At 34.0% G+C, this 19,249-nt stretch overlaps 3 protein-coding genes across 5 annotated transcripts; 2 read left to right on the forward strand and 1 right to left on the reverse strand.

Annotated features, from left to right (window-relative positions):
• The first annotated feature begins 4,655 nt into the window (after positions 1-4,655).
• G-TMT (gamma-tocopherol methyltransferase) lies at positions 4,656-8,601 on the forward strand. Its single transcript, XM_007029644.3, has 6 exons — positions 4,656-5,205; positions 6,601-6,770; positions 7,008-7,112; positions 7,298-7,501; positions 7,759-7,861; positions 8,202-8,601. The coding sequence occupies exons 1-6, from the start codon at positions 4,851-4,853 to the stop codon at positions 8,303-8,305; spliced, it is 1,041 nt and encodes a 346-aa protein (XP_007029706.3). The 5' UTR covers positions 4,656-4,850; the 3' UTR covers positions 8,306-8,601.
• A 1,971-nt stretch (positions 8,602-10,572) lies between these two features.
• Positions 10,573-15,096, forward strand: LOC18599603 (uncharacterized). Of its 3 annotated transcripts, none has more exons than XM_018129824.2 (5): positions 10,573-10,796; positions 12,323-12,560; positions 12,633-12,734; positions 13,605-14,337; positions 14,877-15,096. In XM_018129824.2, the coding sequence occupies exons 2-5, from the start codon at positions 12,377-12,379 to the stop codon at positions 14,899-14,901; spliced, it is 1,044 nt and encodes a 347-aa protein (XP_017985313.2). In that variant the 5' UTR covers positions 10,573-10,796; positions 12,323-12,376; the 3' UTR covers positions 14,902-15,096. The 3 variants fall into 3 exon arrangements, with proteins under 3 accessions (XP_017985313.2, XP_007029707.3, XP_088662487.1); XM_007029645.3 differs by having other exon boundaries at positions 14,888-15,096; XM_088806361.1 differs by lacking the exons at positions 10,573-10,796; positions 14,877-15,096 and having other exon boundaries at positions 12,362-12,560; positions 13,605-14,640.
• A 94-nt stretch (positions 15,097-15,190) lies between these two features.
• LOC18599604 (mediator of RNA polymerase II transcription subunit-like protein) lies at positions 15,191-18,839 on the reverse strand. The gene is made up of 2 exons (XM_007029650.3): positions 18,160-18,839; positions 15,191-16,165 (listed from the first exon to the last, which is right to left on the reverse strand). Exons 1-2 carry the CDS (start codon positions 18,693-18,695, stop codon positions 15,520-15,522), a joined length of 1,182 nt encoding a protein of 393 aa, XP_007029712.3. The 5' UTR covers positions 18,696-18,839; the 3' UTR covers positions 15,191-15,519.
• Between the last annotated feature and the right edge of the window lie 410 nt (positions 18,840-19,249).

Genomic DNA, 19,249 nt, shown 5'->3' on the forward strand with positions numbered 1-19,249 from the left:
CACGTGGCCAACATAAACTGATGCACTGCTTTTTAGTTGTCCCTCAAAAGAGATTCTTCCACATTATTATGTGGGGCCTTGACTAGTATGCCACGTGATGCTCTTAATAGCCAAATATAAACGTGTTTGATACTTTTTGATTAGCCTAAGTTGATTTTGTGAAGCACTTTGTGCCATTCGTTCAGCCTTTGAAACCCACACAAATTTTGCCGTAATAATGGAAAAAGACCCTCCTTTGATTTGGAATGTTCCCCTCAAAGAAGAAGGACACCCTTTCTTGACCTAGTTATTAGAAAGACAGCTTAAGGGTTTGAATTTAAAATTTTAATGTTCAAGAACAGAAAAGAAAAAGGAGACGCAAATCTACGGAACGATGGTGAAGATTCCCGCCATGGGCCCAAAAAGACCTTACAGCTGTGGCCTATGAGCTAAACAAAAATCCTCAGCATGGCCCTGGCCATTGGACCCTCTTTAAGGGCTCAAGGTCAAATATAAAATTTAAAATATGCTGATTTGATAATAACTTTATTAAAAGGACTAAATTTTAAATACAGGTAAATGAAAAAGATTGCAAAAATTAGTTTTGGGAAAAACTTGAACAACATCACTTAAATGGTTTTCTTCAAGTTCCCTAATGAGAATAAATTACATGTTTGACATTTTGACTTAGCATGGACCCTACATCAACTTCATTTTGCCATATTAACAATTTTCAGGAAATTTAAAAAAAAAAAACAAAAAAACAAAACGTAAGGAACCTTATTCTGTTTTGTTGAAATTAGTTTGTACTGGCTAAACAGTGGATGGTGGAGATGGATTATGGCTGTGGAGATATTTTTGTGTTGAGAGGTTTTGTGAAAAGCTGCTCAAGTTACGTGTCACGGCACAACACCAATCCGTAATGTAAAGCTAAATGTCGAAATATCGGACTTCTGTTCAAGTTACGTGTTACGGTACAACACCAATCCGTAATGTAGAGCTACATGTCGAAATATCTTACTTTGGTGTGAAGGAGTGTATGAGGGACATCCCATCCCCTTGTTAAAACATTAATTACTTTCTTAATGACATGATTGCAACTTAATTGGAAATTATGCCTAAATTCTGGACCAAAATTGCTTGCATGTCCTTCACCATTGTCACTACCATTTTCTTTCTTTTTCGACTACGAAGCGATCAGATCTTATTATCTTCTTATCATGTCACGTGAAACATGTCTAAACACCAATGTATTGTTTTCAAGTACTTATTTTTAATAATTATAATAATTATTAATTTAATTTTTTTAAAAAAAATTTCACAATCATCCAAGTACTGCAGCAAATCAGCTGATTATTATCATCACAAATAAATAATCAAAATTTTAAATGATTACCAATTCTTTTTTGATATTTATAGATCTTGAGTTACATATATAATAAAAAATAATTTTTATTTATCTTGCAAATTATGTCTCATATATCTTAAAATCTATTTTTTTAAAATCCCCAAAATAATATTTTTTTAAAACATTAATTACTTTCTTAATGACATGATTGCAACTTAATTGGAAATTAGGACTAAATTCTGGACCAAAATTGCTTGCATGTCCACCATCATCACTACCATTTTCTTTCTTCTTCTACTACGACAGAACCGGATCTCACAATCTTCTTATCACGTCACGTGAAACACGCCTAAACACCAATATATTGTTTTCAAGCACTTATCTTTAATAATTATTATAAATAATTATTAATTTGATTTTCTTCTCAAAAAAAATTCTACAGTCGTCCAAGTGCTACAGCAAATCAGCTGATTATCATCACAAATAAATAATCAAAATTTTAAATGATTACCAATTCTTTTTTGATATTTATAGATCTTGAGTTACGTATATAATGAAAAATAATTTTTATTTATCTTGCAAATTATGTCTCGTATATCTTAAAATCTATTTTTTTTTTAAATTCCCAAAATAATATTTTTTTAAAACATTAATTACTTTCGTAATGACATGATTGCAACTTAATTGGAAATTAGGACTAAATTCTGGTCCAAAATTGCTTGCATGTCCTTCACCATCATCACTACCATTTTCTTTCTTCTTCTACTACGACAGAATCGGATCTCACCATCTTTTTATTACATCACGTGAAACATGCCTAAACACTAATATATTGTTTTCAAGCACTTATCTTTAATAATTATTATAAATAATTATTAATTTGATTTTCTTAAAAAAAAAATTTCACAATCATCCAAGTGCTGCATCAAATCAGCTGATTATCATCACATATAAATAATCAAAATTTTAAATGATTACCAATTCTTTTTTGATATTTATAGATCTTAAGTTATGTATATAATGTAAAATAATTTTTATTTATCTTGCAAATTATGTCTCGTATATCTTAAAATCTAATTTTTTTAAATCCCCAAAATAATGTTTAAATTTTAACAATTATAATTCTCTTTAGAAACAAATTTAATGTTTAGGATGTGGATGTATAATTCATTCAGTAATTAATTCACCTAAAATCATATAATATATTTAGTAATCTTAATATACATATAATATTGTATCATGAGATATGAAAAATAACAATTCAAAATTGATTTAAAAATGATTGAAGTCCAATATTCCAATCTCATTAATCTCTCATATGTTATTTTTTTCTTAAAGGTGAAATTAGAATATGCTATCCAGAGGTGGTTGCCATGATGCCATGCATTAATATTAATTATGGCAGCCAATATTTCCTACCAGACAATAACCTTACTCAATATAATCATACTGTCTTACAATAAATGTGATAATATTTTTAACAGTAGAAAACATACGATCGACCCTCACTGCATGGCCTATGCATATATTCATTTTGCTAGTCCAAATATCTCTTTTTTTTTTTTTGTTCTTAGAATATTGTAGAAGGTTTTTTCTTTCAATAGATAATATATTTTTAGTTATTCTTATGTTTAATCTCGTGCATGTGAGCGCACACTTATATATAATACGATAACATTAATTTTATATCATTTTTGTATATGTATATATATATATATATATATATATTTATATTTATATTATAAGTTTGCTGTAGCTCAAATTGCCCACTTTTCTTTTGTTTTTTTGTGAAAGATTGATGGGAGATATTTTGACGGGTGTGTAAGCAGTCACCACACTCAACCGTCAACGTCACAAGTGTGCAAGTTCTACAGGAAACTTGCAATCCGGTCAGCTTGCAACACCTTATCATATCTAAGTTCGTTTTCTGGCCATTAATTATTGTTATTATCTTTAACTTTAAGTCTTAAAATTTTTCTGTAAATTTTTAATTTTCAAAATATAATAATTACTTTGAATATTTATTTTTATATATAATGATAGAAAAGATTGAGTGTCACCCCTTTTCACATGGTATGTTCTTTGCCACGACTTGACACGGTTTGTTTTTTTTTTCAATCAATATCAAAATCATGCTACCCTTGTGCTATTTTTATTTTTATATTTTTTTTGGCAATTTTACCAATAATGGTTTAAGAAAATTTTACTCCCAATTTTTTAATTCTCATCAAATACACTTTTAATTGGAAATTAGTTTCTAGCTGTTGCTATTTTAATAGTATTTAATTAATATGTGTACTTTATAATCTCATTAATGAAAGTATTTAGTTACATGTTTGTCTTATGTGTCCAATTTAGTTTATTTTTGGTTATGAGTTTAATCATATTAATTATTTTATTGCGTTTCGTTACTAGCTATACTATATGTGATGACCGTGAGGGTTTTGATTTAGTAGATAAAAATTTTATTTATTTACCCCTAATTTATAATTAATATCTCAATCTTATGATTTTGATAAAATTTTCAAACTATTTTCCACATATAATGTTGTTGGGATGTGGGACCTTACATAATAGATACCCCGTGTATAGAGGTGGTGGCATTTAATATTTCCTAATTCAAACTTAGGCAGTGATATTGACATTATTAATTTATTAATGTATGTATTAAGTCAATTTTATTTAAAGAAAAATTAATACCATTTTCAGTGCAAAATACTTATAAAAACATATATATATTACAAATGATTTAATAAAAATTAATCTACCCAATATTTAATTTTCAGTTGCATACCAAACAAATTTAATATGACAAATTCAATATTTAAAATTTTGGAAACTAAAAATTTAGCACTTAATTTTTTTGGAATTGATTTTTTTTTTCCAATTTATCAAACAGTACCTTTCACTTTTAAATCTCCCTCCTTTGTACAACATTATTAAATATTTTGTACGATGAGGCATGGTTACGTTGCCAAATGAAAGTAGGAATATTGACATGCTTTCAAAGATTTTTGCTTAATGTATTGAAGGGATGAAATTCAAGTGTCATCATATGTGAGCTTGGTTTAATTTTATGTGAAATTTATTTAATTATATGTTGATTTGTTAATTAGTTTATATTTTAAATGGTTTCTTTTATGAAATATAATATTTGATTATAATTATAATTTGATGTGATTTCACAAAAAAGAAGCTAAAAAAATAATGGTTTAAAAGCAATCTGATATTTTTGAAGTTTTTAATATTTCTAAAAAAAAGTAATTTCGATCCAAAATGGGTGGAAAAATAAGCACATCAAAAACAGAAAATCCCCCAAAACCTCACTATTCCATTCGCCACATGCTGTACAACATAATTCCATTTCCTTTCTTTCCATTCGTCCACACTGTCCGCCGTTTCCTCGATTCCGACGCCCCACTCCTTTCCCCAACGCTCTTCTCCTTTGTACCCTTCCAACACTCCTGAAATCACCCAACTGCCACCACCATAACTGAACAAGGACGACTTTACCTATAAATAAATGACTTCCGCTTTCCAAGCTTCCTACTCACCACTCCCCTACTTCCCTCGCGCGTGCCAACGCCCTCCTGTACGACGCCCTTCTGTTTCGTTCTCCTCCTCCCGCACCTGCCAATCCCCCGCACGCTTCATGTCCATACGTGTGAACGCGGCTGCCTCGACCACGTCCGACGGAAGTGCGTTGCGCGATGGGATAGCGGAGTTTTACGACGAGTCGTCTGGGCTTTGGGAAGACATATGGGGTGACCATATGCACCATGGCTTTTATGACCCGGATTCCAACGTTTCGGGTTCGGATAATCGATCCGCCCAGATCAGAATGATCGAAGAATCGCTCCGTTTCGCCGGAATATCGGGTTCGTTGTTTAGTACTTTTATAGACGCGTCGGTTTTCTATTGGACAGCTGGTTTTGTTGTTGGATTTTAGCGTTTTTTCGTGAAAACTGATGATGTCAGCATCTGGACCTCAAGAAAAGAACCTAAGACACTGGTGACGAGTGACAGCTATTTATGAGGAATTAATTAAAAGAAAAATAATTATTCAACCTTTTTTCAAAGAAAAAATTACTGTAAGTAAAACATGTATACGGTTCATACTTTTTGTAAATATTTGTCTAAAATTTAATTGATCGAACCTCTCTAATGGTTTTGGGAAATATTCTAGTGAATTAATTGTTTCCTTATATTTTTGAATTATTTATGCTTTTTTGGATAAATAAATTAATTTCTTACATTCTCTTTCGTGAATAGAGTACATCATTCATTATCTCTGTTTATTAAAACCTATCGGGTAAGTGAGTCTTTGACCGCAGCAAAATTGATTGAATAGTTAGGCAAATATGTTTTCGGATTTGACATGTCGATCTACGGGTGGGCCATCCCAGGGTCGTTCTTTTTTAACTCTGTGGCCGAATTGGCTATGAAGTACTATTTCTATTTGGGTGCAAATTTTAATTGATTGTCTCCCTTTAGATTGGCTCAAATTGAACGTATCCTTTTTACCATTTCAAATATGTTTTTTTTTTGGGGTTTTAGGTGAATTTATTTTACCAAAGGAATTGACTTTTTAACATATACCCATCTTTGATATGATTTAATTCTTATTGTTGACAGTAAATAGTAAAAAACATGTTTGGAAGATTTTAAAAATTAAAATAAAATTTTCTTTGGGAGAACAACATGAAAGATTTTACTTTTATATGCAATAATCATGTTAAAATCGATGTTGTATTTTAGTCATTTGCTTTTTTTTTTAAAATCAAATACTATAATTTTGATTTTCTGTAACTTTTTGAAAGCAAATGTAATAAATAAGAAAAGGTAAGCAGTGAATGTAACAACCAATTGTAGCCTTAATTGATGGTCTTAATTTGACATTTTGCATTAGTTTTGGAGTTATGTTTCTTTACCGTGGCATGATTGCTCCATCCTGTACATGCAGATTTTTTTGTGTTGGTAAAACTTAGATCATGGCAACAATGGCACTGGAGAGAGTATTTAATCTCTGTTAATATTTTTCCCCTTGATGAATTTAGTTTAATGATAGTTTGAGTTCAAAATGGATGCATAGGTCTAGCATACGGTCTACCTTCATTGGTATTTGTTGAAGTGAAAAATAGGATGTTTCAAGCAAAAGGAATTATTGTAGATGTGAAAATTTTTGGATCTACAGATGGCCCTAGGTCCGTCTTGGCTGAAATGAATGAAGATGAACTTCTAATAATTGATTTTACCTCTGAATTGGCTTTCAGACGACCCAGCAAAACGGCCCAAGACAATAGTTGATGTTGGGTGTGGGATAGGAGGCAGCTCTAGATACCTAGCTAGGAAATATGGAGCAAAATGCCGAGGCATTACTTTGAGCCCTGTTCAAGCTGGAAGGGCCAATGTTCTTGCTGAAGCTGAAGGACTAGCAGACAGAGTATGTGCAAAACTTTCTGTTCCCTACATTTTAATCCTTTATTTTTCTTTTCCTTTCCATATATAAGGAAAGTTTATATTCACAACATTAATATCAATTCATAATAGTTTTCAGTTAAGTGAATTTTTTCTCCATGCCACTAACGTGTATGTGATCTATGCAAATATTTAGTTTTCTTGATGGAATGATGGCTCAATATTTCTACATGCTTAATATAACACTGCGCCCTATTAGCAGGTTTCTTTTCAAGTTGCAGATGCCTTAAAGCAACCATTCCCTGATGGGCAATTTGATCTAGTTTGGTCTATGGAAAGCGGAGAACACATGCCCGACAAAGCTAAGGTTTGGCCAATTAATATGTTACATTTAAGTTTGATTTGTCGAGCTGGATGGAACTCTGGCATTCATGCTTGAATTTACTATTAGCACAATTTTTTGTTATTGTATATGACTTGTTATGTTCTTTTTTTTTTTGAAAATAATATGGCATGGTATGTTAATTTCTTCTCTGCTTTCGAAACTGGCAGTTTGTTAATGAGTTGGTGCGAGTTGCAGCTCCTGGTGGCAAAATAATAATAGTGACATGGTGCCACAGGGATCTCCTTCCCTCTGAAGAGTCTTTGCAGCCGTGGGAGAAAAAGCTGCTAAACAGGATATGTAATGCTTATTATTTACCAGAGTGGTGTTCGACTGCTGATTATGTCAAATTACTTCAGTCCCTATCTCTCCAGGTAATTACTTCCTTGAATAGGCTAAAACCGTTGCTCGAATTTGATGATTCATTCAATTCAATTCAATTCAATTCAAATGCTTGTATACCTTTTGATGAGATATAATAGTTGACTTACGTATGATGAAAATAAACTAGTTAATCTTCCCAACTGAGAGTGACTAAAACTCTGAGCGGATGAGGTATTTTTAGCAGTCAGGTCTCTGAGTCTCACTTTATTGAGGAATCAGTTAACTTTTGCACTTGTAACCAATGCAGGATATAAAGGCCGCTGATTGGTCTCAGCATGTTGCCCCATTTTGGCCAGCAGTGATACGCTCAGCATTGACATGGAAGGGTTTCACATCGCTGCTGCGTAGTGGTACTGAAGCCTAGCATTACTTGCAATTTTTAATATTCCTGACAATTACTCTTTTAAGCAAGCTGATAGGAGCATATGAGTAAATTAGATATATGTATATAAAGGTAGTTTTCCTTTATCACAATTGTTTGAAGTGAAGGGAAGAAGAATTTAACAGTTTTTGTTGATTTCTAGGTTTGGTTCCATACTCGCATCACACACATATGCTTGCACTTTTGGGGAAATAACGTTTAGCCTTGTTTTTCTTCTTCTTCTCTCTCCCTCTGTCTTTTTGGGGGTTAAAACTTGGAAGGGAACTTCTTTTGTTGTTCTTAATTTTGGTTTATTTTGAGTTGATTAGGATTAAAAACCATAAAAGGAGCATTGGTGATGCCAGTGATGATTGAAGGATACAAGAAAGGCGTGATCAAATTTGCTGTCATTACCTGCCAAAAACCTGAGTAAATCAGCATGATAACCAAATGTTTGGAGTGTATTGATGCTGCTGCGCTCAATCTTGGTAGACGGTGGAGGAGAAAAATCCATTATTTTACTGCATTCATATTTCAACTGCAGGTCAGAGTAAGGGTGTCTGTCACCCTGTTTACATTACAAGTTTACAAAAATAAGGGAGGCTGCAGTTTCCTCTCATTTCTGGAACTGTTGATTGCTCTTAGAATAGCAACAATCAACCGATAAAATGTATGCTGAATTGTAAAATTTCGTCTTTAATAAATCTTGATTCAGGCTTTTATATTCAACCTTGTCTGACCCACAAAGCCACTTCTTTTCGTTTCTTTTCTCTTGGGGGATTACATAATCACTTTTTCAGCCATTCTACACCCAAGCAATCACTAAATTTTAGAAAGGATGAAAGGAAAAAGGGGTAGAGACTGAAACAGCAAGAAATTTGTATGAAAATTCGTAATGAACATGGAAAAAAATGGAAATTTTGCAAATAAAAAAAAATAATGGGGATCGGGCAAAGCTGAAATATGCAGGCAGGCATATACATGGACTGAAACAGCCAATTTGTCGATCTTGGATAAGGATTCGTTGAACTGTGTGGATTATTTTGGGTAGTTTTATCAAGAAGGCAAGAAAACAAAACAAACCAAAAAAGGAAAAGGTTCGTTTCCTAATTGGGTGTATAAGGACAAGACGCCTCAACTCCCGAGAAATTATTTTGGTATGAGATGAATGCCGAAGGAAGCTGTAATCCTTCCATTTTGACTACCCGATTAATACAAAATTAAAACAAATGAAACCCTATCCTAAATTAATTAATACCTCACCAGACACACACTAGCTAGAGCCTAGAGAGTTACTGAGAATCAATGCCATGAGTTGGAAGTATTTTTAAAAAAAAATTATCGACCTGTTTTCATTAATAATGAAGGCCGAAATTACCTCCATTTAAAATTGAAAGACGAAAATGTCCCTCACACCGTAAATGAAAAGCCAGAAATTTCCTCAACAAATAACCACATACCAACCTACCCATCAGTGCGGCTGCAAGCCCGGGGGAAAAAAAAAATAAAACCCTTTTCGAGTGGTGAGTGACAAAAGTGCAAACCATAAAATAAATATCTTTAACTCATTCCCTCCACCGAATCTGTGGTTGGGGGGCTCTAACCTTAATTAATGCCATTAATTTTTTTTTTGGGAGATAAAGTTAATGTCAATTACTTGATAACATACTTAAATATTTAATTTAATAATAAATAATAAAATATAAATATAATAACTTCAATTATTATTATTATCAAGTTTAAAAACACCATATTAAAGATGTTTTTCTGTTATTTGATATTTTCTTGTTAAATTTAGACCTCGCTCAAAAAGATAGAAAAGACAATAACCTCATTTTCATCTTTTGCTTTTTATTGCTTGTGCTTATCATAACAATGAGGAAAAAAAGAAAAAAAAATAACGTTAACAGTATACAAAATATGATATATGTCTATGTTCTAATGCAAAATGTGCAATTTTTAGCTGTTGTCTGTCGCTTTCTTCTTAATAAATTGTTTAAAATTCTTGAAAAACTTAACTAGTAATGCGTTTTAAGTATAAAATATTTAATTTCAATTATACATGAAAAGTTTAGAAAAAAAAATTCATAAATGATTGTTGGAAAATCAAGATTAAATGTGGGAGATAATTAGTAAACTATTAATAGTTATTTTTTATTTTTTTATAAAATAATTATTTATTTCGTGAATTATTACGACATATCTTAAAGTGGTATGTTCTGTTCACCAAAATAAAAGAAAAAAATATGCGTTAAATAATTTTTTGACATATAGTTTTGAGAAAAAGAAAATAGAAATCTTAGAGTGTAATTATTTTAAGTTAAATCTGAATTGTCACAAAATAAATTAGTCGTGATTAACCAATTTGAAGACATGCGCATTACGTGTTGGAGAATTTATATTTGGAGTGAAGTACACTCATTTTTTTTTTTTTTTTTTGGCTCTGTTGGTCCACAGACACATCCAATCACTTTGCCTTTATGAAATAAAGCAGCCAAATCCTTCAGAGTTCAGAGGCAAGTTGTTTGTCCTTTTCTTTTTTGATTTTCTTTCTGCAATTAATAAAATTTGGAAGCAACAACTCCAACAGAAACAAACGGAACAATTGAAGGTAACAGCCGACACGTGTCTTTCTGACGTGGCAAAATTCCCTAGCTTTACTTTTTTTTATTTCTTTTTAAAAAAATTATTCTTATTTTCTAACTGAACAAAAAATAGGGGAAAAAAAAAAAGAAGAAAGAATGAAAATCATCTATCGGCCAAAAGCCGCCATTTGAAAAACCCTCTCTACATGTCATTTCTAGAGAGGTCAGAGAAAGGGAGGGAGTGAATAGTGACGGAGGGAAATACTTGTCGAAAACGACGCCGTGGGGGAGTTTCAGGAGAAATCCAGTCGAAGGAAACCCTAGTTTTTCTTGAATGAGGTTTGTGTTTTTGGCTCATCCATTTTTTCTTTTGGTTTACTTTTGATGGATATCGAGTTTTTGGCGATTGAGATTGCTCGATCATTTTGCAGTTTTTCTTTATTTAGGTAATGCTAGTTTGTTTTTGTACGATTTGGAAGCTTTTTCTTTCTTGAATTAATAACTAAGAGAAGGAGAAGAATGAAAAAAAAAAGGGGGTTAAACATTTAGTTAGTTGCCTTAGGATTTTTTGGGTGTTATATGTTTAATTGGTTCAGTTATTATAATGAAAATGTTACAGGTTTTTAAGCGTCAAACTCAAATATTGGCGGTGTTAAGAGAAATGTGAGCTAATGAAAGAAGTTAATACCCTTTTTCAAGTTTTAAAAATGGATAGCTTGGGATTTTATAATGTTATTGGTATTAGAATTTGGAGTTTCGATTTCATTAATGTGTAGAAATTGGAGTTTATGTAGACAAGTTTGCGCCGTTTGTAGAAATGTGAATGCTTTTTTTGCTTCGTAGTAGCGTTTAGGCAAATTGGTCTTAACTTAATCTCACATATGCACTCTCTACTGATTTACCTTTGCTTCTTTCCATCTTATTTAATGGTACATTTTAGTTTTTTTACCTAAACTCTATGTAACGGATGAGTTGGTTTAGAACAATTAGATTTTTCTTTCATTTAGTTTAGGATAATATGAAATAAGTGTCCGTCATTTCATGTCTACTTTTGTTATGATTGGATGATTGACATCTCTTAAGATTTATTATTAAATCCAAAAACCAATTCGAAATGATAGAGCTTGAATTGTCCTTTTATAAATGATGAACTTACTCTGTGTTCTTGCTCATGTATATTTTTGGTGGGATGCTGATTTTTTTGGTGTACATCATCTAGTTCATCTGTTTTTAAGATATTATATAGTGTTCATAAACTACTTGGCTGCCTAAATCAGGGAGAACTATAAAACTTTAAGCATTATTATATGGGTTTGGCACGTGTCAGACTAATGCTTAAGATGTTCCACATGCTTATATTTTCGTTTTCAACATTTTTATAGCAGTAACCATATCCTTATTTTGCTTAGCAAGGCCAACCTGCTCTGTTGTAAGTTGAGCAGCTTAATTGCATTGTTTGTTGGTCAGGTTGTTGCATAAGTATAGCATGATGGGAATATTGTGTACATTATTGAAAGGTTTTTTAATTCTACCCTTGGATGTGTTTTATGATCTGTGACAAAGCTTATGCTTTTAAGAGCCAGGGATACCCTTTTACCATGCCACAATCTATTATGTTTATAAAGTTTGTGACATGTCTGGAGGGTGGATATTGGTTTCTTATTTAAAGATCTAATTCAAAATAAAAAGCCATTCAATTTAAGTATTTTTAAATTAATGTTTTTGGTTCACATTCAATTCACAAGAACCTTTTGTTTCTTGTGAAGATAGTGGACCCTGCACAGTTTCCCACTGTCTTGATGCTATTTCACCTAATTTTTGTTCAACATGGATAGTAATGGCATTTTGGTGCCATGTGACTGTAGGTCATATTTGGATGATTCAGAGTTTACCGCTCTGACCGTTCATTTGTTCTTAAAATGAATACAAGAAGTGGCCGGGTATCTAGGGGTCAGAAGTCAAAAAATTTTCAGGGTGAGGGGCCAAATTGGATTCTTATTGCTGGTGGTGCCTTACTAAGTACCTTATCAATCCGCCTTGGTTACAAGCTGAAGCAGGCACTTGACACAAAGCAAAAGGACAATGCTACTACTAGCTTGAAAGGTATACTAATATCTACTGCTCCAATAATTGTATTGAATATGTAACTGCTGCTTAATTTAGAGTTTGTTACAGGGCATGGAACTTCTGACAGGAGGAGATTATCAGGTTGCCGTTTACATTCAAATATGTTCTCGTTTACCCAAGAAGATGATGGTTGTTTCAACTGCATTTCAGGTGTGATGTGGCTTTTTTGTAATTTGAGCTGTCCAAAGGTTATATATAAAAGCAACTGCTTTAGGTTTTTTTCTTTCTATTCTTTACTTTGGATCTTTGGAGTGGGGTGGGGATTTTAACTGGGAGCACTGGCATGAAAGCCTGATATTTTTCTCTTTTCCTTTGGGGATAAAGGGGGGTGGGGGGGAGAGAGATAGATGCGGCGAGTAGGGGGAAATAGGACATCATCAGAAGTTCATAGTGGTGAGACATGGAATATCTCATCAATGTGGTTGCTAATTAGCATTCAGTGTTCCTGTTTGCGCTATTCTTTTGGTCGAGGAGGCAAAGATGAATAGTGGTCAAACCTTAAGGGAGCATGTGATTGGAAATGATAGTGAAGAAAAAAACGTCTTTTTTCAGTGTTAGTAGTCATATATTGGCCGGAAAGGGAAGAAACAATGTCCCATTTACCTTCAGGACAGAGCTTTTACAGATTCTCCATTATCTTGAATTGCTTGCTTTCCAGTACAAATACTTGGCAGCTTCAGTTTTTCCAAATTTTTAATGATACCAACTTTGAGCCCTGAGGTGTTGATATGTGTCTAACACAGGTAATTTAGAAAAACCAAGAAGTTAGAACAACATAATTTTGAAATGTTGAGGTTGGTATTTTTATTTCCATTGCTAACAATATGCTTGCAAGACAAGGGCCTCTTGGAGTTTGCTATAGCACTTGAGTTCTTCCCGTTCATCAGTAAATTTTTCTTTGGCTAGTTCTAGATTCATACTCTAATGATTTGTTTGTTTGGATAGTAATAGCTAAAGCGTGGGTGTTTTAATATTTTCCTTTGCCTGTTAGTTTCTTATTTAAGTTTGGGTTTAAAACAGGCACTGAAAGCATAGGGGAGAAGCACCCACCAAATGGCCTGATGCTGCCCGAATCTGAAGTTGCTCTCCCTCTGGTGACAGTTCCCACGTCTGAGTTCAACAAGGATAATGGTGTTATGTGGGCATCATCTCCTGATCGCCTTGAGTTACCTCCAAAGCCATTCCATCATTCTAACTGCTCAGATTCACCATGTGTCTCTGAATCAGGCTCTGACATATTCAGCAAACGGGAAGTGATACAGAAACTAAGGCAACAATTGAAGAGAAGAGATGATATGATTTTGGAGATGCAGGACCAGATTATGGAGCTGCAGAATTCACTGAATGCTCAAGTGGCACACTCAAGTCATTTACAAGCACAACTGGATGCGTCAAACAGAGACTTGTTTGACTCCGAGAGAGAAATCCAAAGGCTGAGGAAAGCAATTGCAGATCATTGTGTAGGACATGTCAGCATGAATGAGAAGACTACAACAGTTACAGCTTGGCCACCTGACATAAGGAACGGCCATGCCAATGGGTATCTTGATGGGGAAAGCAACTCGGGCTCCCCTGAAAAGGGAAGGGGGGATGGGGAGAGAATTGAGATGCTGAAGAGAGAAGTAGGAGAGTTAAAAGAAGTGATAGAAGGAAAGGAATACTTGTTGCAGAGCTACAAGGAGCAGAAGACAGAGCTTTCCATGAAGATCAAGGAGTTGCAGCAGAGATTGGATTCACAGCTCCCAAATATTTTGTAGGTACTTTTTAGGTTTTGTGCATTCTTGCTTGTTTTCCCCCGTTTCTTTCTTTGATTTGAGGTTAACAAAGATTGCCTCTTTTTCTCCTTTCTTTCCCACTATCCTTGGCTTTGAAGTTTATGGTTTGATGATGTGTTCTTTGCTTCTGCATCTGTATGTATGAGAATGAGCTATGCGTGAGAGAGAAATAGGAGGGAAAAGCAAAGCAGTAGGCACCATTATATTGGTTTGTAATTGACTTTTCTCTTGCTTAGCGAGTGCCTTCTTTCAAATAGAAAATAGAAACCAAGTTTTCTCAATAGTGTTAGAACCGTTTTTGTTTTGTTGCTTTTCTTTATCTTTTTTATTAATGGTACCCATGATTTTTTTTTCCTTTTTGGTCTTGGGACAATATAGTGGGAAAAAAAGTTTAGATTGGTCACTTTTCTGCATTCAAGTGTCTCACCCAATGTACAAATTTATTGATGGGATATGATCTGTCAATAGATTTTATTGTATTGTCCTTGAAAATAATATAGTTAACAAGTTTATCTAGTCAAAACACAGGCAAATGCAACTGAGCAAAGAAAGGCCAAATGATAAAGGAAATGAAGAATTTTGGCATACATGCTCCTAGAGGAGGCAGGATGGACTCAATCAAGAACCTTGTTAGTTTTGCATTTTGCACCATTATATTTTATATATATGAAAACTCAAATGCAAAGAACAGAGCCAAATATGTAATTTGACGAAATCAATTTCCATCTTTGCCACATCTTTTTCTTCCAAAAATATTAATTCATTACTTGGATTACTGCGTTATAGCATGGTAGGTAATACTAATACTTCATTTTTCACATTAATCACCTATTGCCATGTAAACAACATGAATTTCATTACTCAAAGCCCAGCTGCTTATATGACTACTTTGAATTTGTCAATGTAGTGTATTTACAAATAACATTTAACATGATAAATGTATGCCTCAAGCAGCTCCCAGAAGCAAATAAACTCCTGCGCGGTGCACCTCATTTGCTTGCTTAGCCAAGACATTAATACAAGTAACATAAGGCTAAATAAAATGAAAACGTCCTCCTAAGCCTTTCCAAATGAGGGAAGAAAAAAATAAACAAGAGAGAAACCAATAAAATGGGAGGAAGATAGACAGATAACAAATGCAGATAACCACCCCTCATGACTCATCTACTGTTCAAATCAAACTCCCCAACTTCGCGCCAGTCGTTCTGCACGCCGGTATCTCCATTTTCTGTCTCTTCATCATTCAAGAAATCTTCAGAAGGCTCCTTCTCGTCCCTCTGTGCATTGTTCCCCCATCCATTCATCATCTCATCAGGGTTAACACCCTGTGGCTGCTCTCCAATGTCATGACCAATTGGAAGGTTGCCTCCTTGAGACCCGAGTGCATTTGCCCTTATAGGTCCTCGAGCCATAATTTCAGCATGAGCTTGTGATTCAGCTCGAGCTTGCTCCGCCTGAACCATTGCTGCCATGCGCAACTTGGCCTCATGAGCTTCCCGACCAGCCTTCTCCCTAGATTCTATTTCCGCTCTCAAATCAAGCATGGCTTTCTTCTCTTCTTGGAGAAGAGCCTGTTCAACCATCAACCTTTCCTCAGATCGAAATTCCCCCATAGCTCGTTTGCGAGATATTATATTGAAGGCAAGAGCCTGCTTCTCAAATGTGGCAGTGAACTCTGCGACTTTGGCAGCAATATTGTGATCCCACTGCTGGCAGCGAGATGGCATCTGGCCTGTTGTGTCAGAATCAAGGATTCTATCATCTTCCTCTGCTTCATAGTCTGCTACGACATGATAAGGTAGCAACCTGGACACATGTTATGAGATATACTTAAATGAGCAGGGAGAAGTAACTCAATCCCAAATGTCATTATGCACATTATTCAACTAGGGTGAGAGAGATCTCAATTTACAACTATTTTATGAAAAGCACACAAAACTTGCTTTCCTATCCTTTACCATCTTCCCTTCCTTTTAAAGTTTCTAAAATATGCCCCCCAAACTTCCAATGGATGAACCATCCTTAATACTAACTAACAAATATCCAACTGGGGTTTACACGTAAGTAAGGTAAGCTATCAGTAGAGATCATTAGCTGTCATAAAGGAAGTTTTAAACTTCCTTGCAGCTATATATAATACATTTACTAGATTTCATTCAAATGCTGTACCTAAACATTGTAAAGGATTTCATTCTCTTGAAAAGATAAGCCTTGGGGACAGGGGAGGGATAAGAAAAATATTTTAAATAAAGTGTGTGTATTTCTACACATTCTTCTTGGTTTTATTGATTAATATAAGTCAAAAGACGCATGCCATTCAAACAAATATTCAATAACAAAAATTTAGAAGCCTGAGGACACACATCGAGGAACAACAGTCTGCCATCTAACTTTCAAAAAGTATTTGGCAAAAAATCTTAGTCCTGAAGACAGTGGAAAAGAAGATAAATAAACCAAGTGCAAGATGTGACCAGAACACACAACTATACATTTCTAAAACCTTAAAAGCCAGGAAAATGCAAAGCAAAGTCTGAAAAATGGGTGAACCATCTAGGGTGAGATAGCAGCAGCACATGAGAGCAGTACAAACGCTACCTAGGACAATAAAGATATCCTTCAGTCAGTCTATCAACTCCAATTTATTCATACAAATGAACACATAGCCAGCCTGTTTACAAGAACATATAAATCTCACCTGCTAATGAATGATTTTGACAGCTAAGCTCAATGCAACATTGAAGATACATCTTATGAATAAAAACCTCAAGTAAATTCAAAAGTGAATGGGTTTTCTTTAATGATTTTTCACTTTTATCTTACTGGGACAGATGACAAAGCTAAGCAGAATGAAAATATCTAGCCGAAAGGATTTCTGACATATAGCACATAACTCCAAACATTGAGATCTCTAATAAGTTTCTATCTGATCTTATCTCCTATTTGCTGGGATGCAATGCAAAAGTGGACTTCTCAAGTATTTGCCAGCCACCTGTGGATGACTCCCACCCTTTTTTTCCAACAAATTGCCATGTGTCACAACACATTAGCAAACTTTTCCGTCTTATGCATATGAAATCCAATAAATTTCCAAAGCACAATGTGATAATAATATACTATTGCACATATTTCCTCCTCAATCTTGGAAGAATTAGACAAAACAAAAACTGACTCCATGAATCAAACCGACATGAAGCTCGATCATCCATTTAATTCCCACAGTTGCTGGAAATCTCATTTACAATCAGATCTCACCATGTCAAAAAGCTTTCAGTTGTCTAACATAACCAGGTCCCTATATCTTCATAAACAGTCCTACAATCCTAGCACTACTTCGAAACTTATGCCAGTCACAAATATTACAATCCTAATTTCTCTAGCTGATACAACACTATATCATCATTACATTACAAACCTGCCCAAATTCTCACAACCCAACTGCAGGAATACAAGTTTCAACTTTCAACTGGAAAATAGCATAAATTTATACATAAATTAATTTAGAATGCTACACATACGAGCCAAAATTCTATAAAATAATTAAAAAATTCATTATGCAAACTCCCAGTCTTTTCACATTCTCTGGACCAAAAAAGAAAAAAAAAGGAAAAAAAGAAACTGAAAATTTAAGAAAAACCCGTTATTAGGCTTCCAACATATCCCATCTTTTCCCATTTTCACGCTAGTCACACGCAAAACACCTAAATAATTAACAAAAACCCATAATTCTATCTACAATAAAAATCCCATCTTTTCCCCATTTTCTCAACAAGCAAGAAAAAAAAAAGAATTTCCAGACAAACCTCTCACAGGCATCTTCAAGGGACGAAAAGGGCCGCTTAAAATCCGGGTGACAAACACGCCAGGCATCCTGATAAGCCATTTGGAGCTCCGCTTGATTCAATGGTCGGATCTGCTTCTGCTGTTGCTGTTGCTGTTGCTGCTGTTGTTGCTGCTGTGGCTGTTGCTGTTGTTGTGGCTGCTGCTGCTGTTGCTGTTGTTGTAAATTAGGAGTGGAATTAGGGTTAGGGTTAGGGCTAGAATTAGGGTTTTGTTGGATGTTAATAGGACGGTGATGAAGAACACCAGGAGTGGTACGTAAATGGGCATCTATGTTTGATGGGAAACGAGAAATTGCTTGTTGCTGTTGCTGTTGCTGTTGCTGTTGTTGTTGCTGCTGCTGCTGTTGTTGGGCTTGTTTTTGAAGTTGCTGTAAGAGAAGAAATTGTTGCTGTTGATGTTGCTGTTGTTGATGTTGATGATGCTGCTGATGTTGCTGCTGCTGTTGTTGTAAGAGAAATTGCTGCTGCTGATGAGCCATTGCCTTTGCGTCCTCCATTTCTCACTCTGGTTTGCTTTGCTTTTCCAATGAAATTATCTTTGTTTTTCTTCTTTTTTCTTTTTCCTTTTAGGTGCTTGCCGTGTTTCCCGGTGAAAAACAAAGAGTTGGGTCTTGGACTGGATGCAAGTGTTAGCCCATTTGACCCAAAAGGATTATGTTCAGCATTTTCCCATCGCTTCAAAAGGAATGACAATGGCTAACAATTTAAACATTTATTTATCTAATTATAATTTGTAATTTCAATATTTAAATTTGACGTCACGAATCAATGAAGGTCAACTCAGTTGAAATTAATTCATAATAAATTATATAAAATAAAAGATATACTTATGATTTTATTTGTTTTATAAATGAGGATTTGGATTTATTTTTTAATTGATTTTTTTTAAATTTCATTTTTTCAATTATATTACTTTTTTTAAAGTATATCCTTGTATTAATTTTGATTAATTCCTATAAAAGATTTTAATTAAAGAAGGGTATTTAGGGGTGGTTATTGTTGAATTTGGCCATTCTATATCCTTTTTTAAACTAAAAAAAAAGTTTTATTT

Source organism: Theobroma cacao, chromosome 5 (genome assembly GCF_053813885.1).
Source record: "Theobroma cacao isolate CCN51 chromosome 5, ASM5381388v1, whole genome shotgun sequence".
NCBI classification, from domain to species: domain Eukaryota; kingdom Viridiplantae; phylum Streptophyta; class Magnoliopsida; order Malvales; family Malvaceae; genus Theobroma; species Theobroma cacao.

Bases quoted from the DNA above. Each gene is read 5' to 3' on its own strand.
- G-TMT (XM_007029644.3), top strand. From the start codon at position 4,851: ATGACTTCCGCTTTCCAAGCTTCCTACTCACCACTCCCCTACTTCCCT. The intron at 7,113-7,297 runs GTTTGGCCAATT...CGAAACTGGCAG, and splicing joins ACATGCCCGACAAAGCTAAG to TTTGTTAATGAGTTGGTGCG. The intron at 7,862-8,201 runs GTACTGAAGCCT...TGAGTTGATTAG, and splicing joins CACATCGCTGCTGCGTAGTG to GATTAAAAACCATAAAAGGA.
- LOC18599603 (XM_007029645.3), top strand. From the start codon at position 12,377: ATGAATACAAGAAGTGGCCGGGTATCTAGGGGTCAGAAGTCAAAAAAT. The intron at 12,735-13,604 runs GTGTGATGTGGC...GGTTTAAAACAG, and splicing joins TTGTTTCAACTGCATTTCAG to GCACTGAAAGCATAGGGGAG. The intron at 14,338-14,887 runs GTAGGTACTTTT...GTCAAAACACAG, and splicing joins TCACAGCTCCCAAATATTTT to GCAAATGCAACTGAGCAAAG.
- LOC18599604 (XM_007029650.3), bottom strand. From the start codon at position 18,695: ATGGAGGACGCAAAGGCAATGGCTCATCAGCAGCAGCAATTTCTCTTA. The intron at 16,166-18,159 runs GTTTGTCTGGAA...ACATGTGTCCAG, and splicing joins CTTGAAGATGCCTGTGAGAG to GTTGCTACCTTATCATGTCG.